We start from the raw sequence: 17,384 nt of genomic DNA on the forward strand, positions 1-17,384 counted from the left end.
AGATTCTATGATCTATAGCCCGTTATTTGGGTGGTCCTATTATGGACTTCATGAACAAAACTTAAACCTTTAAAAAATCCATAGCCCTTTCTTTGGGCGGTCTTGATTTGGACTTGATGGATAATTGTAAAATCTTCATAGCTCAATTTTGACTGGTTTGTCTTTGACAGACTTGATTGAAGTTGGTCCTAGTATGGACTAGATATGAAGTCTTCATAGCTCGTTTTTGAGTGATCTTGCGATAGATTTGATGAAGTATAAAACATGAATGTAAAGGTGTGACCACCTTCTATGAAAGAGTTTGAGGTCTCTTTCTAGAACTTTTATGGTGACCCAAGTTTATGTGGCCTTAAATGGCACACTTTGTATCCCATAATCAAGGAAGTTTAAAGGAGTAAAACGTGTTATAAGGATCTCAACCATAGTTATTGAAAGTTCAAGAGGTAATTAACTTTCTCTAATAAAGTTATTATATTTCACTATGCATCAATTCAAATCATCAGATATTGATGTTTAAGTTTGTTCTCCAATTTTTGCTCAGAAACAGCTCCGTATAGAACTTTTATTTTTTGTTATGTTTTGCTATACAAGTCATTCGTTGGGGGATGGTTGGAATGATATAGGTCAAGGCCCATAACAAAAACGTTTTACATTAAATTAAATCATAATTGTTGGATCTAAAATGATTTGTCGTGAGTACATGTGCAGGGGCTGGATGAGGACACACTTCAGACGCATGTTACTCTCTGCTTTTTCTTTACATGCAATAAAAACGATTGATTTTGAAGAAGAATTATTCAGACTTCATTTCATTACTCTTCTACTGCTTCTTCTTTCTCTCGGTATGTTCTTCACTTCTTCTTTCCCTCTTTAGTTTTATTTCTTTCTACTTTGTCTATTGATTTGATTAACATTCTTCTGATGGCTCTTTGATGAATTCAGGTACATAATGAAATTGCAATGGAGATTAACATGCAAAAACAAGAGGGAAGAAGAGAGAATCAACATAGAGTGTTTAGAGTGGTTAGGCTTATAAAATGCCTACATCCACTATGACAGAGAACATAATTTATTGAGAATGATCAAAGGGTTTATCTTGAGTATCAGACAAGTATTATATCTCATGCATTTTAGTTTGTCTCCTATTTATAGATTTTAAGCATGCATCAGTTTGTTAAGAACTTTATCCTAACTGATTTTCAATTTCACATTTTAATAATAATACTTAGGTTATTTTCTCCAATTTTCCTCTTTGAAATGAAAATTAGTTAAATCTAACTCCATTTCCTGCCTTGTCTTAATCCTTATCTATGAAGCTAATTAGCTCGAGGCAGTGTATGAACTTCAATCGAGCTACTGGTTTGGTTAGCAAATCGATGGCATTCTCTGAGATATGTATCTTTAGAACTTCAATTTCTCCTTTGCCTATTTGATCTCGTATGAAATGAAACTTGATGTTGATGTATTTGGTTCTGCTATGATATGTTTGATTCTGTGACAAATGTATTACGCTTTGGTTGTCATTGTATATTTTTCAGTTTTTTGTGTGATTCTATAGTCATTTAGGAGCCCTTTGAGCCATAAGGCTTCTTTGCTTGCTTTGGACAAGGCTATATATTCTGCCTCAGTGGAGGAAAGAGCCACTACAAATTGTAGTGTAGCTTTCTAGCTGATTAGATTGTTTCCAATTAGGAAAACATACCCTGTTATAGATCTTCTCCGGTCTAAATCTTCTCCATAGTCTGAATCAACATACCCATAGATTTCATAGGACTCATGCTTGGTCTGCTTGTATATCAATTTAGCTTGTTGAGTCCCTTTGAGATATCTTAGGATCCACTTTGTGGCTTCCTAGTGCCTCTTTCCAGGATTAGCCATGTACCTACTTACCAAACTTGTGGTATAAGATAGGTCAAGTTGCCAACCACTTGAGAATAGGGTATCTGTGACATGTAATTTAGATGATCTTCTTCATCTTCATTTCGAGAATTTTCAACTGATAGCTTGAAATGCTAGGCTAATGGGATATTGATATGTTAAGCTTCAAACATCTAGAATTTCTTTAGGATCTTAATGTTATAGTCATGTTGACTTATGCATAAAGTTCCTTGCTCTCTATTTCCTAGGATTTCCATTCCTAGAATCCTTTTAGATCCACCAAAATCTTTCATTTTGAATTGATCTTTTTTAGAATATTTTAGTTTTCTAAGGCCTTCTTTAGATTTTTTTGCTACAAGCATATCATCTACATAGAGTAACAAGAATACATTAAATTTATAGGATGATGTGTTTATGTATGCACAGTTATCATATGAGCTTCTTTTGAATTTAAGTTTTGTCATAAACTGATCAAACTTCTTATTACCAATATCTTGGGGATTGTTTAAGCCCATAGATGAACTTCTTTAGTAAGCATACCATGTTCTTTTTCCCCTTTGTTTCATAACCTTGGGGCTATTTCATGTAAATGGTTTCATCCAGCTCTCCATGTAGGAAGGTTGTTTTAACATCAAGCTGGTATAGTTCATAGTTGTTTTGCACAACTAGTGATAGGAGCATTCTTGTAGTAGTTTGTTTTATAACAGGGGAAAATATTTCAATGTAATCAATTTCTTCCCTTTGTGTAAATCCTTTAGCTACCAACATTGCCTTGAATCTAGGTGATTGAAGCCTTAGAATGCCCTCTTTTAGTTTATAAATCTATTTACAATCTATTATTTTTGCTCTCTGCATTAGAACAACTCACTGCATCATTAACTTGCAGGGGAACTAATTCTCAAGTTTTATTTACTGTTAAGGAACTATTTCTTCATTCATGGGATTTATCCAACTTCTTGTATTAGAACAACTCACTGTATCATTAACTTGTAGGTTTAGACTCATTTAAACTAGTCATGGCTCCTATAGCTATGCTTACATAGTCTGTTTCACTAAATCTAGATGATGGCCTTATAGGTCTTCTTTGTCTATCTCTAGTTAAGGAATAGCCTTTTAGGTCTTCTTCTTCTTGATAATTTTCAGTATCTTCTTCAATTTCTAAGGTCTCTTCTTCAATAGGAAAAGGTCCACTTCAACTAGAAATTTCAACATTAGGTTCTCTAACTTTAGATAGTTGTTCCACTTCATATTTGTTTATTTCAGAGATATATTCTTCTTTGTCATCGTTTTTTCTCATCATAAACATTTCATCTTCTTAAAATGTGACATCCCTACTAATTATGCATTTTTTTTCCTAGTGGGGTTCCATATATTATAACCTTTTACACCTTCTGTAAACCCACTGAACATGCATTTGGTTGCTCTAGGGTTTAGTTTTCGTAGGTTTTGGTGGACATAACCAATGCACCCAATTATTTTGAGGTTATCAAATATAGGGGATGATTAGATCACTTCTGTTCATGTGTAACAAAGTTAGTTGACTGGTGTGGACATTTATTTAAAGAATGGACAATATAGGATACAACTTCAGGCCAAAACCTTTCAGGTATTATTCCATTTGACATTTGGCTTCTAACTCTATCCTTTATCATTCTATTTAGTCTTTCAGCAACACCATTTTGTTGTGGTGTGTATCTAACTGTCCTAGGTCTTAGGATACCATGTTGTTTATAAAAGTTATTGAACTCCTCATTGCAAAACTCTAAACTATTGTCTGTCCTATGACACACATAATTTTTTTTTAAGTTTGTTTTTCAATCATGCTTTTCCATTTTTTAAATTTATTTAGTGTTTGATCTTTGGTTTTCAAAAAATAAACCCAATGTTTTCTAGAAAAATCATTAATAGAGGATAGAAAGTACCTTTAGTCATTTAGTGATTGTGTTTATGTGGGTCCCCAAAGATCAAAATGGATATAATATAGGAGGCCTTTGTTGTATGTTCAGTTTTAGAGAATGCTTGTCTAGTGGCTTTCCCAATTATGCAATGCTCACAGAAGCTTAGTTATTCACATAAGCCTTTAGCAGCCCTTGATTTGACAAGATCTTTCTTTACTACTTATGTGTGATAGCCTCTCCTTCTGTGAATGTTGTATTGGAAACTATTAGAGCTGGTTGAAATCTCTGGATATCTTTGATTAGGTAAAGACCATTAGTCTTCACTCTAACAAATACTGTTTTTCCATCTTTCTTAACTTCAAACTTGCCTCCCAATACATGATACTCACGCCCAATAGTGTCTAACATCCCTAGAGATATCAGGTTCCTTTTAAGTGTGGGCACATGTCTTACATTCTTCAGAAGTGATTGTCCCATCTTTGAATTTTAGTGAAACGGAACCTATTCCCACTATTTCACAGGTATTATCATTATCCATGTAGACACAACCTCCATTCTAACTCTGGTAGTTAGTAAACCAGCCCTTTGAAGGTGTTGGAATGTACATCCGGAATCCAACACCTAATTTTGAATTTCATCAAAGTGTATACTATTAAAAATGTGTTGTGAGGTGGTCAGGACCTCTACAAAGATATAACTCCCCTGGTCTTTCTTTTGAGCTAGAAATTCAGCTAGAAATTCTAACTCCTTGGTCTTGATTATTGAAATTACAGCATTTGTGGTGATCTTCTCCCTTCAATATTTGAGAGCTACCTTAACCTCTCTATATTCTTCTGGAAGTGAGTTTAATATGATGAATGATTCGTTTTCATCACCTAACTTGTCACCAAAGCTCTTGAATTCCGTAGGCAGTTTTTTGAATTCATTTGGGTTGTCACTTAATGATTTATTTGAATCCATTTTATAGGGAAAAGAAAATTCTCTAAGGTATACCCAATTAGGTAAATCCCTTTGGAGGTATAATTCATCTAGCTTCACCCACATTTCATATGTTGTTTCTTTCTCTATTACTTCTCTAAGTACATTATCACTTGGGTTCAAGACAATTGTACCGTAGGCTACACTCTTCACTTCTTTCATTTCTTCTTTAGTCACTGATGTGGGAAGTTAGGTTAGGGTGTGATGGCCTTTAGAGCCTTTTGTTGGCCAAGAATGGCTTTCAACTTTGCTTTCCACAGGGCAAAGTCTTCTTTCCCAACAAACTTCTCGATATCATAGCGTAGCCATTCTTTAATCAAGAAGTGTTTCTTCGAGCAGTTTTTGTACCTTTCTTGAATTTTATAGGCTTTTATACAAATTTGTTGTGATTACATGTGTAGGGGCTGGATGAGGACACACTTCAGACTCATGTTGCTCTCTGCTTTTTCTTTACCTGCAATAGAAACGATTGGTTTGAAGAAGAAGTATTCTGACTTCATTTCATTACTCTTCTATTACTTCTTCTTTCTCTCGGTATGTTCTTCTCTTCTTCTTTCCTTCTTTAGTATTACTTCTTTCTACTTTGTCTATTGATTTTATTAACAGTCTTTTAAGGGCTCTTTGATGAAACAAGATACATGATGAAATTGCAATACAATGCCTACCTCCACTATGACAAAGAGCAAATTTTATTGAGAATGATCAAAGGGTTTTCACCGTTTGAATTTCATATAAGAATTCTATCTCAAGCATTTTAGTTTATCTCCTATATATAGATTTTAAGCATGCATCAGTTTTTTAAGAACTCTACCCTAATTGATTTTCAATTTCACATTTTAATAATAACACTTAGGTTATTTTCTACATGTTCTTTTTTTCATTTTGTCCATTGGAATACCTTACCCGTTATCTTCATCTTCATAAACAGTGGGCATGTTTTCAAAAAAAATATATACTAGATTTTCTTCTTCTCTTCTATTTTTCCATATTTTCTGAGCATACTCTTCCAAAGATTCCAATCCTTTCTCCGACAAGTGTATGCTTGAGTTTGATGTCTTGAGAACAATCGGCATACACGATTTAGTATCGTGATCGTGTCGAATTTGCTTTTAAGACAATGGATCTTTCCACACACAACAAACAATCGACATTTGGTTCCCAACGTTAGGGAAAATGGGAGTAAACCAGATTATTAAAATAGATGGGTTGAGCTGAGGAGGATTGGATCGGTAGATTATCAAATCCATCTTTGAATGGAAACAAAAATTCATTAAATGTAACTTATATTCTTTTAAAAGGATTTGTGGTTTAGAATTTGTTATTTTTCCTCAGTAGGATTGCTCCACGTATATTCTTTCTATTGCGTTATTCACATCCTTTATCATTATAGTTATTTTATTTATTGAATCTTTTTTGTATAAATATGACTTGCCTCTCATCGTTCTGTATGTGGAGAAAGCAGAGTATTCTCAATAATAGTGAGAAAAGAAATTCGGATAACGCTTGCATCCTCTGTATTACCGCGGCTGCTGGCACAGAGTTAGCCGATGCTTATTCCCCAGATACCGTCATTGTTTCTTCTCCGGGAAAAGAAGTTCACGACTCGTAGGCCTTCTACCTCCACGCGGCATTGCTCCGTCAGGCTTTCGCCCATTGCGGAAAATTCCCCGACTTATCAGATTTGAGTTAACCAAGACCTGGATCGTTCTCTGAATCTTACGCGAACTAGAAGACTCAAAATGGAGGTGTTGAGGCTAGTGAATGTACTTTCCGAAGGCGCGTAAGAATAAGAACTTTTGAGGAGCCTTGGTGTAGCTTGCTGAAGACAATGGGGATTTGAGCATAATCTCTGCTACTATTGGCTTCGCCGGAGAGTTTTGGGTCTCCATTGTCACCATCACTTCTGCCTTGCTCACTTTAATTCCAATCCGCTTTGATTGTATGATCAATCATATGATCATCTGAAGGTTTACAATATCATGTCTATGTAAATATCCGTAAAATGTTGATGTGGACGGATTTTAGTGGAAATATATTTTTTAATATATATTTAGAGGTAAGAGGAGTCAAACTACAAATCTCGTGACTACTAAGTACTAATATATGTCAGTTGAGTAAATATTATAAAAATAAAAAATATCCCGAGATACACTTATCTCTTATGCATCTCACTCAAAAGAATTTGTCACGATTAGACAATTTAATGGGTTGTACAAAAATAGGTATAGTTCAGGATATACCTAAGTATTTTTCTATTTTTTATGTTTTGTAGATAACTATGATATAATAAAAATGTCGATTTACCTCTAAAATATCGATATGTCGATGAAAATTTAATATTATAGTAATTCGATTTTTTGTGGGATAAATTAAATAGGCTTTTCCTAGCCTAAGTTCTTTTGTTTTATTTTTTATTTAGTTATTTATTATTTTTATTTTTTTTAAAGGTATTAAATTAATGCGTGAGGTGGAAAAATCGAACCTCTAACATGGAGATTAATAGTATGATGGCATAAACACTATCAGCTACTTCCACAATCCCTTTTTACTTCTTTTTTCTAATTTTTTTTATTTTTTTTATTTTTTTATTTTTTTTTATTATTTTTTTTTTTTATGTGATTAGAATGAGAGTATTACTCACTTATAAGACTCATTTTTTCATTAAGATTTGGACTTAAATGATTTCAGAATTCAAATATTTTATAAGAAGTAAATGATTTCAAATTTCTATTTAAATTAAGAACCCGATTGATTTAAAATAATTGAAAGTAATTTTTCTTAGAGCAAAATATAATTTTGGTCGGCCAATATGGAGTTGATGTATATTTGATCCTTCACGATTTCAATAAACACTTTAATCCCCAAAGTTTGCAAAACTATTTTAAATGATTTCTGACTTAAGTTTAAACTAAGGAAATGCTAACTAAACTCTTAAACAATGATGGAATGACAATGAAATAAGAAATAAGATCAAAACGAAACATTTCCAAATGAAATATTGGTTTATCAGTCGCTTATATTTTTCGAAAATTAAACACTTAAGAAATAAGAATATTACCATACAACTCTTAAACACCTCATCTCAACCTATAAAGAATGGCTATTGATGGCTTTGATTAGTTGAACGTGCTTGGTGTCAACAATCAAGTTATTATTATCTTATAATAGAGATTGGATAAATGTTTGTTGCATAATCTTCAGGCAAAAAGATCCTAACATGGGATTTTCCGCTTCATGACTAGAATTGGAGCATTGATCAAAGCCCATGCGAACTCAAGTACCACTGTCACACACAAGCAGCAAGGACATATGCAACTGAGAACCGATCTGCAAAACCAAATAAAAACAGATGAATTGCTGTCTCTTATACACATCTAGATGTGTATAAGAGACAGTCCTAACATGGGATTTTCCGCTTCATGACTAGAATTGGAGCATTGATCAAAGCCCATGCGAACTCAAGTACCACTGTCACACACAAGCAGCAAGGACATATGCAACTGAGAACCGATCTGCAAAACCAAATAAAAACAGATGAATTGTTATAACATTATAAAATAGAAGACCAAAACAAAAAAAGTTATAAAACAAGAGAGATGTTCGATATACACAAGTACAATAATACGTACTAACCCAAAGATCCAAATAACAACACCGATGAAGCCTACAAAGAGAGAGAGAAAGGCAAACGGCAGGCCGAGAAGAAAGGCGAGAGGTCTGCAGTTACATTTCTCACAACAGCAGCAACACATGATTAATTATAAGCTAATCTATTGCTCTTCTTGTAGACTATAATTGGAAAGGTTGACAAAAAAGCATTCAGCTGCAACTTGCAGATTGTCATACCTAATGTTATCACTTTTTACTATAGTTTATAGCAATTCCAAAGCTCCTTGTTGGAATGAACGCCAATATACAGTTATAAGCATGATCTAATATCGTTTCCTCATGAATCTCATTGCGCCGGCTTGTGCCAGCCTGCCTTTTTCATTTGGATCATTTAAGAACATATTTTAAAAATTGGGCAACGTAATAGTATGGCATTGGATAACTTTGAAAACTTCTAAACTAAGTACGAAAAGTTCAAACATGAATGCATAGAGAATGACAAATTAACAATATCACACAATATGCATTGATAGACATAGACTTTTAAGCACCAAAACCATCCTGTTGGTAATTATAGGAGTGATGCTCTTCTTGAATGCTTGAATGGGCTTATCTATAGACTATACTATTGCCTCTCACCAATCAATTTTGCGCATGCTGGTTCACTGATCAAAGGCTTCAAATCCAAGATCCCAACCAAGTATGGCAAGTGGCACTTGCAAAATTTTCTTAACTTTAATGAGTGAGTACTATATAGAGGTACAAGAAGTTATCTGGAAAGAGCAATCCTACATCAATGCAACTAAATAAGCGTGAAAAACAAGGGAGAACCTAGAGACACGGGTCTACAAAACTCTCCTATGTTGCCCATTGCCTTATTCTAGCAAACCACGTCAATCGCCCAGGTTTGTCTCTCCCAACCTGAAAAATAGTAGTTTTAAGAAAAGAGTGAGTATCAAGGAAAACTCTCCTATGTTGTCTATTGCCTTGTTCCAGAAAACCACGTCAATCGCCCAAACTTATCTCTCCAGGACCTGAAAAATAGTAGTTTAAAGAAAAAAGTGAGTATTAAGGACACCCAGTAAGTAACCCACTTTTGGAGTTGGTTTAAGCAGGCACATAAAATAAATCAAATTTTGACCTATAAGGCCTAAACTTTTTCATTATTCAAAGCATTTTCTATTAAACTTATCCCTTCGGCTTTAAGTGTACAACCCATTTCCTCTTTAAACTTTTAAATGTCCAACTCTTTGATGCTATGCAAACCCCTCTTGAGACCTTACCCCAGCTGATGGTTAGTTGGCATCCAATCAGTAGCGCCAAGTATTGGTTTACCAGCCCAACATATATAGGGAAAGGTATGGACCACAACCTTCGAAATCATTGACCTTTGTAAGAAATAATTAAACTTCACACACACATATGCATAAAGCCCCATAATGTATCCAGTTGATGCATAACAAACAACAAAGTCCATAAGTTTTTCAAGCTAAAAACACTTATTTACTAATAACTTTTCACGTACTTCATATTTGCAAACTTAACATAAAATTCAACACATTCCATAACAGCATGACGCAACACACATAATTCCAAACAATTACAGCAAACAAGTTCCAATCTTGGACTTGAGGTGAACCACTGTGGTTAAATCACTTACCTTAAAAATTCCTTCACGAAAAATCATACAACTGCACCAATCAAAGTCTTCATACAAGACTAAGCAAATGAAACTCTTTTGGGATTTAATTCAACTAACTCCCATGGTCTCAACCTATCAAAGAAAGCAAAAACGAACCATTTAGAACTAATTCAAACCACCCATCCTACTTTAGCAAGAATTTGAAAGAGTGTTACCCCAATGACCAGTCTACCAATACTCCTGTTTTCTTTGCAGATTGGTATCCGAAATCAGGCAAGTTCTCAAATTTGAGTTTTTTGAGACTTCTTCCGCTTGTGCCGTCGTCGCCATTAAGAGGAACCCACACTGCCGCTTGCCACAAAAACCTTGTCTCTGTTTCTTGCCAGAGCAAACTTGAAGAAGGAGAAAAACAGGGAAAACAATTAGAAAGGACTGGCGGTGGAGGAAAAACAAAAGGAGAGAGACGGTGGAGAACTTCCACGCTGAGGAGAAAAGGAAACATAAGGGTTTTCAGCTTTTCTTTTTCTTTTTTTTTTCTGATTTTTTTAAACCCACTTTCCTTCTTTTATTTGGAGGAAAAAAAAAACTTTTAAATTTTTTTTTTTTTTTTTTTTTACTCTTCTTGTAAAGAAATCCAACCCAATTTCAACACTAACCTTAAGAAAGGATCCACACCAAAATTTGCTTGGCATAATTAGAAGTTAAACTTACTTGAAAACGAATTCCACAGACCCAACTTTTGTAGGGAGAAACATTCCATTGATGAATGAAATAGAGGGATACAAGAAATCTCTCCAATGGGATAGGAAAAAAGATAGAGTATAAGAATTTAATGGAGCCTCATGATTACACTAGTTATACGCATGAGTAAGCACATAATCAAAAAAACGATCAAAGGTAAAAGACATGTCTCAGAAAGATTCGCCCATTGCGTTCCCCCCAAAGATTCCGGAAGAAGCTTCTCACAATAGCCAGCCAAAGAATTTTCCTAGAACAATCAAAAGGATGCCTCACAAGCAGAGTAGCCAAAAGATCAAAAATGGAATTAGGTAAAACCAAAAACCACCCGCAAGCATCCAAAACAAGAGTCCAAAACCGATGCGGAAAAGGGCAATGAGCAAACAAATGAGGCTGAGTCTCGGAACAATGGCAACACATAGAGCACCAAGAGGGGGAGAGATGCATGTATGACATACGACGTTGGAAACGATCAACTGTATTAATGGCACCAAGACTGAGCTCCTATAACAAAATTTTAATCTTCTTCGGGTAAGAGTCCATCCAAATTACACGATAGAGATCTTTCGGGAAGGGATCAACAGAATTGAGCAAGTCAACCGTATGAGATTTGGCAGTGCAAGAACTAGAAGAATCTAAAGGCCAGACCCAAATATCAGTAGAGGGGCAGAATCGAACAGATGTGAGAAGATGCGATAAAGTAGCCCATTCAAATAATTACTAGATCATTAAGATTACGACGAAGATGAAGATCCCAAGATTCAGTTTCAGCAATCCAAACATCAGCCACCATATCATTAGGGCGAAGGGCAAGGTGGAACATACAAGGGGAAGTAGCAGATAAAATACCACAACTAAGCCAACGATCTATCCAAAAAGAGGTTGTAGAACCATTACTAATACGGCCCTGGACACAACTATCAATCAAACCAACATTTTGACAAATGTATCTCCAAGGGGAAAGATGAAAGCCTTGATGTCTAGAAGAAGACCAATCCCTCCCACTCAAAAAGTGCTTAGCAACAATAACTTTCTGCCATAACGCATCAGGTTCAGTAACAAAACGCCACATCCATTTATCCAGGAGCACAGAATTACGGTGATGAAAATTACTAATGTCAAGGCCCCCCATTAATTTTGGACCTTGAGTAGATTCCCAGTTCATATTATGCATACCACCTACATCACGAGAGCCTTCCCAAGAGAAATCACAAACCAACTTTTGCAACATAGAAATTACAAAGCTAGGAGCACGAAACAAAGATAAGTAGTAAGTGGGTAAATTAGACAGGTGTAGCCTGAATAAGGGTATGTCTGCCACCTTCACCTTTAGAGATATATGCATATTTCCAATTATGGAGCTTGTATTTAATTTTCTCAACAACAGGATACCAAAAAGGCATACACTTAGAATTACCAACAAGAGGCAAACCCAGATAGAAAGATGGCCACCCCCCCAAAAAAAAAACCAAATTTATCCAACATCTATTGACAATTAGAATCAACGAGGTGAATACCAAGCAGCTCACTTTTTGACCAATTGATATTTAAATCAGAGGCACTCTCAAAGATACCAACCACATCAAACAGATTCAGTAAAGCTGAATGATCCGCAATAGAAAATAATAAGGTATCATCTGTAAATTGAAGATGATTTAAAGTGAGAGAAGAAATACTACTAGAATGAGAAACAATAAGACCCCGAGACGAACTGTTCTCCAAGAGATGACTCAGACAATCAGCAACCAAGATAAAGAGAAACGAAGAAAGAGGATCTCCTTGCCTAATACCACGAGAAAGAATGATCTTCCCACGAGGGCAGCCATTAAGAATAATAGAATAGTTTGCACTAGCAACACAACCTCAAATCCACTGATGCCAAACAGCCCCAAAACCTTTAGCCCGTAACATAGCATTAAAGAAATCTCAGTCCACTGTATCAAAAGCCTTCTCAAGATCCAATTTAATAACCACATCAGCCTTATTAGATGAAAACCAATAGTCAATCAGCTCATTTTCCATTAAAGCAGCATTTAAGATCTCTACCAGCCACAAAAGCTTGTTGATTAGCAGCAATAGCATGAGGGAGGACAAGTTTTAAGCAAATACAATCAAATGAGAAACTAATGAAAGAAATATAACTCCAATAGTGAAAAATTAACATTACCTTAGAGTAAAACACTGGCCGTTACATCAAATTAGACAAACACTTCTTTGACCAAACAAGCAAACTGCATCGTCATAAGATGCCATCAGCAGCCCCAACCCAACTGCTACCTTTACATTTAACTCTTCTTATCTTCATGATCTCTCTCAGTTCACTAACATTGTCCCATTTCCCAGCTTCTGCAAAAGTATTAGATAATGCCACATAAGCCCCTGGTCGACTGTTAGCACTCAACTTAAATAGCTCATTGGCAGCTATGCAGGCCATTTCAATGTTTCCATGAAGCTTTGCTGAGCTCAGTAGAGCTGCCCATACATCAGAATTAGGAGTCTCAGGCATTCGCATAATGAATTCCCATGCCTGAAGTAAACTTCCTGCACGTCCCAACAGATCAACCATGCATGCATAATGCTCCATTTTTGGTTTCAATGAGTAGTCTCTCTCCATGCTTTCAAAAATTTCCCAGCCTCTCTCTACTAGCCCTCCATGTGCACAAGCTGAGAGAGCACTAAGAAAGGTAACAAAGTTCGGCTGAATCTGGTGTTCCTCTTGCATAATGCAAAAGAGGTTAAGTGCTTCACTTGGGTATCCATTTTTGCCATATCCATCTATCATAGACGTCCATGAGAAGATATTTCTTTCTGGCATTTGGTCAAAAACTCGACGAGCATCTTCCGTTCTTCCACATTTGGAGTACATGTCTAGAAGGGCACTTCCCATTCTGATATCTGTGAAGAATTTAGTCTTCATAAGTTGACATTGGATTTGTTGGCCTGCTTCAAAAGCTGCCAACATTGAACAAGCACCGATCACACTAGAAAATGTTGAAATATTTGGTGAAAAACACAAACGCTGCATGTCAATGTAAACCTCAAGCGATTTCTTGGCATGTTCATGTGTTTTACTATAGCCTTCAACCATAGCATTGAATACGACTATATCCTTTTCAACAGTCTTGCTAAAAATTTCTTCAGCATCTTCAACCAACCCCTGATTCATATATCCTGAAATCATCGATGTCGAACATATCACATTCTTTTTCAACATCAAATCAAACACCATCCTAGCAAAACATATATCACCGTTTTTAACGTACGAGTCAACAAGCGCCGTGTAAAGTACATCATCTGGTGACACATCTGACTTCAATATCTGAGCATGGACCACTCTTCCTAAACTACGCAATACAGAGTCACCACGTGCACATGTAGACGCCTTTAAAAGCATTGAAAATGTATACCCATCAGGCCTTTCACCTGAACTGATGAGCTCACGGACGAGAGCAAGAGATTCTGGTACTTTTCCCATCTTTATGTACCCACCGATCATATAATTGTAAGCAGAAAGTGTCTTTTGAGGCAACACATCGAACACTTGACGTGCAAACTTCAATGACCCACATTTCAGGTGCAATATGAGGAGCTTGATGGAGATATTTGTATTGGGTATGAACCCAGTTTTGAGAATATGCGCATGTATCTTTTGGCCATGAGAAGGATCATCTGAATTGATGTAATGTTGCAGGGCTGATGACAAAGAAGTGAATGTTTGGTTCGAAATTTGGGTTGCAGCGATGGAGGGAACATAGTCACTTAGTGATGAGAAAACGCGGTGTGTAACTGATTGAAATCGGCCATTTTTCATCTTTCCATGACACCGGTTACAATCACTCAATTTCAGTCATCCGAATATTCTTTTCGATTTTCCAAACTTAATATTCTAGCATGAACTATTATACCATTCATCAAGCCACACTATCCAAATTTATATTTTGGAATGGATGTAGAATCTACTTACCTCGAGTGACAATCCTACAATCCTCGATCAAAAAACCACCTCTTAAACAAATGCCAACTTCCTTGAAAGGTCTTAAAACAATCACGATAAATTTTAGAAAGTAAAACTCAATTCGGAAACCTTAATGGAAATTGAGACTGTTCAAGAAGGATGTCCTTACCTAAAATCAACCATAAACCCTAATCGATCAGTTTGAAATAGTCCAAAACTATAAACAGAAAACTTCTTCATGTTAGAAACTGAACTGCCCATGAAGGAGGATGGCCGACGCAATTACTGGCAGAAAGAGACCCACGTTGTCGCCGATTCATGGAGGCTGAACGTCGGCAGGTGCGGGGTTTTATCCCCGGAGGAGAAAAGCACTAAAGGACGGAAGGGGTCGGCGGCTGTGAGGAAGAAGGAGAGGAAGAAAATAGAGGCCAGAGCTCCGACAATTGGGGAAAAAAATTATCCTTTTTAAAACGAATGTAATTTTGATCTCTAGGTAAGAAAAGACCATTATATATTTTTTTTTTAGTAAAAAAATTCAAAACCTTAATCTCTCCCTCCATTACCATTTTCTTGCAATCCTTCAAATTCCTTTTAAAACTCCTCACAACTCGTCACATTTTTTTCTTCAATATTTCGGTTCATCATCTTCAAGTTCATCAAAACATCTTCATCAAGTAAGTGTTTATGCACATTTTAGGAGGGTTTTGGTTTTGGATTTTTTGGCATCTTGATTTTATGGGTTTTCATGGGGTTTCATAATGTTTTTGATTTCTTTGTTAAAAAAATGTTCCATTTTAGAATGATTTTGAGACCTATAGATAGTATATGAGTTGATTTGTACATTAGAACCCATTTTTTTGCTTTAAACTCCGATTTTCGAACTTTGAGTATCTCCAATTCGATGATGCCCGATCGGGCTTCTTTAGATATTCACTGGGTAGGGGAAATTGTGACCGAGCGGCACCGGGAAGGGGGATGGGCCGGGCGAGATGGGGTAGGACTGGGCTAGTTAGAGAGAGAGATTGATCGGGAAGGGGATTGACCGGGGCAGGGCGCGAGACCAGTAAGGAACGGGCGGGTATGGGTTTAGCCTAGTCCCGGGACCGACCGGGTATGGGGTCAGGCGACTTGGGAAACGAGGTGAGACCAGGCAAGAAGGGGGAGGGACGGTCGAGCTAGTTTGTGGCCCGATCCTGGGACCAGTCGGGTATGGGGTCAAGCGACTTGGGAAACGAGGTGAGATCGAGCAAGAAGGGGTGAAGAGGCGAGCGGTTCAAAAAATTAGCTACTAGTTTTTGGCCCGGTCGGACCCAAGACCGGGCCAAAAATCAGTAGCTTATTTTTTGGATCTGGCGACTGGGGACCAAGAAGGGGCCAAACCAGGCAATCTTCAAACCTAGCTACTGGTTTTTAGCCCGGTTCTAAGCCCGACCGGGTATTGGGCCAGGCCAAAAATAGTAGCTTTTTTTAAAAAAAATTAAATATTCTAATGCATTGTTATGTTGTGTTTACTTCTAATTTATATATTTGATGAAAAATGTAGGTTATAATGGAACTAGAAATGAAGGTTCATCCTAATGATCATTTTCCTGCAGCCCTTTCATGTTGTTCCCATATAGGAAAGGTTATCTCTAAAATTAAGAAAAAACTAACTCCTGCACAATTAGTCATATTTGGACAAACATGTTTTGGTCATCTCTTTGATACAAACATCATCTTTAATTGACCACTTATCCATTTTATATTTCTTCGATAAGTAAAGGAAATTAGGAGAGATATTATTAATTTTAATCTTATGGGGAATATGTATCATTCAGCCAAATGGAGTTTGACCTTATTACAGGACTCAAATATCAAACTAGAATTGTGAGGGGAGAAAATCATTTTGTCACTCAGAGCTAAGTATCTAAATGATAATGAGGGTATGAAGACATATGAGTTGGACTATATTTTTCTAACACTTGAGTTTGAAAACGATGTTGACGCAGTGAAAATTACATTGTTTTATTTTATTGAGTTTTCTATAATGGATAGAGAGAGGAAAAAAACAAATGAATTTTAAAAATTTAGCGATCATAGATGACTATAATAGATTTTGTATTGAAGATTGGAGTAAGAAAATTTTTGGAAATACAATCAAACGACTTAAATAAGGACTGAAAGATAAAACATTGGCGTATAAGGGCAATGTAGATGGAAAACAATAGACATACAGTCTTTACAGGTTTTCTCATGCTTTTTAAGTAATTTAGTTAATTTGATTTAATGAATATTCATTGAATTGCACCACTAATACATACTTACATTTCATATTGGTATGGGCATACGAAACGATTTCATCATTACCCAGTCACGTTGCAAACAAATTGAATGACAATGCGATACCACGCATTTTGAAATGGTTGCTCACATTCTCCTCCATATGGAGTTATTAGAGACGAAATCTTCAGGTCAGATGCAGTATGTTCCTTTTTTCTATTTTTGAGTTAGATTTTTTTTTCCATGATTATAGCTACTTAGTTTATTTATTCATGATTACAATTTTTTGTAGATAAAAATCACATTGCAACTCGTTCCATCTGAGGAAGAGATTCAATTCATGAATCGTGTTATGGAGCCACCCATCCTTCCAGTTGAACCACCTGCACCACCTACACCACCTCTACCCACAAATGATGGCAATGTT

General features: G+C 36.1%; 2 protein-coding genes across 8 annotated transcripts; one reads left to right on the forward strand and one right to left on the reverse strand.

Moving 5' to 3' along the window:
• The first annotated feature begins 707 nt into the window (after positions 1 to 707).
• On the forward strand, positions 708 to 6,661 carry LOC120082816. Of its 2 annotated transcripts, XR_005483292.1 has the most exons (4): positions 708 to 842; positions 943 to 1,111; positions 5,156 to 5,288; positions 6,217 to 6,661. XR_005483292.1 is itself a non-coding variant. In XM_039038141.1 (3 exons), exons 1-3 carry the CDS (start codon positions 3,444 to 3,446, stop codon positions 6,361 to 6,363), a joined length of 321 nt encoding a protein of 106 aa, XP_038894069.1. In that variant the 5' UTR covers positions 3,429 to 3,443; the 3' UTR covers positions 6,364 to 6,643. The 2 variants fall into 2 exon arrangements, 1 of the variants encoding a protein (XP_038894069.1); XM_039038141.1 differs by lacking the exons at positions 708 to 842; positions 943 to 1,111 and adding an exon at positions 3,429 to 3,484 and having other exon boundaries at positions 6,217 to 6,643.
• A 1,479-nt stretch (positions 6,662 to 8,140) lies between these two features.
• Positions 8,141 to 15,165, reverse strand: LOC120083817 (pentatricopeptide repeat-containing protein At1g28690, mitochondrial). Of its 6 annotated transcripts, none has more exons than XM_039039700.1 (5): positions 12,911 to 15,165; positions 10,221 to 10,397; positions 10,024 to 10,137; positions 9,195 to 9,397; positions 8,141 to 8,266 (listed from the first exon to the last, which is right to left on the reverse strand). In XM_039039700.1, the coding sequence occupies exon 1, from the start codon at positions 14,552 to 14,554 to the stop codon at positions 12,983 to 12,985; it is 1,572 nt and encodes a 523-aa protein (XP_038895628.1). In that variant the 5' UTR covers positions 14,555 to 15,165; the 3' UTR covers positions 8,141 to 8,266; positions 9,195 to 9,397; positions 10,024 to 10,137; positions 10,221 to 10,397; positions 12,911 to 12,982. The 6 variants fall into 6 exon arrangements, with proteins under 6 accessions (XP_038895628.1, XP_038895631.1, XP_038895626.1 ...); XM_039039698.1 differs by lacking the exon at positions 8,141 to 8,266 and having other exon boundaries at positions 8,593 to 9,397; positions 12,911 to 14,778; positions 14,868 to 15,165; XM_039039699.1 differs by lacking the exon at positions 8,141 to 8,266 and adding an exon at positions 10,717 to 12,785 and having other exon boundaries at positions 8,593 to 9,397.
• Positions 15,166 to 17,384: the final 2,219 nt, after the last annotated feature.

The sequence above is a fragment of the Benincasa hispida genome, chromosome 8, assembly GCF_009727055.1.
Source record: "Benincasa hispida cultivar B227 chromosome 8, ASM972705v1, whole genome shotgun sequence".
NCBI classification, from domain to species: domain Eukaryota; kingdom Viridiplantae; phylum Streptophyta; class Magnoliopsida; order Cucurbitales; family Cucurbitaceae; genus Benincasa; species Benincasa hispida.

Coding starts and splice junctions, on each gene's coding strand:
- LOC120082816 (XM_039038141.1), top strand. CDS start 3,444: ATGGACAATATAGGATACAACTTCAGGCCAAAACCTTTCAG. Junction 3,485..5,155: donor TTCAGGCCAAAACCTTTCAG/GTATTATTCCAT, acceptor TTACATGTGTAG/GGGCTGGATGAGGACACACT. Junction 5,289..6,216: donor ATTACTTCTTCTTTCTCTCG/GTATGTTCTTCT, acceptor TGGAGAAAGCAG/AGTATTCTCAATAATAGTGA.
- LOC120083817 (XM_039039703.1), bottom strand. CDS start 14,554: ATGAAAAATGGCCGATTTCAATCAGTTACACACCGCGTTTTCTCATCA.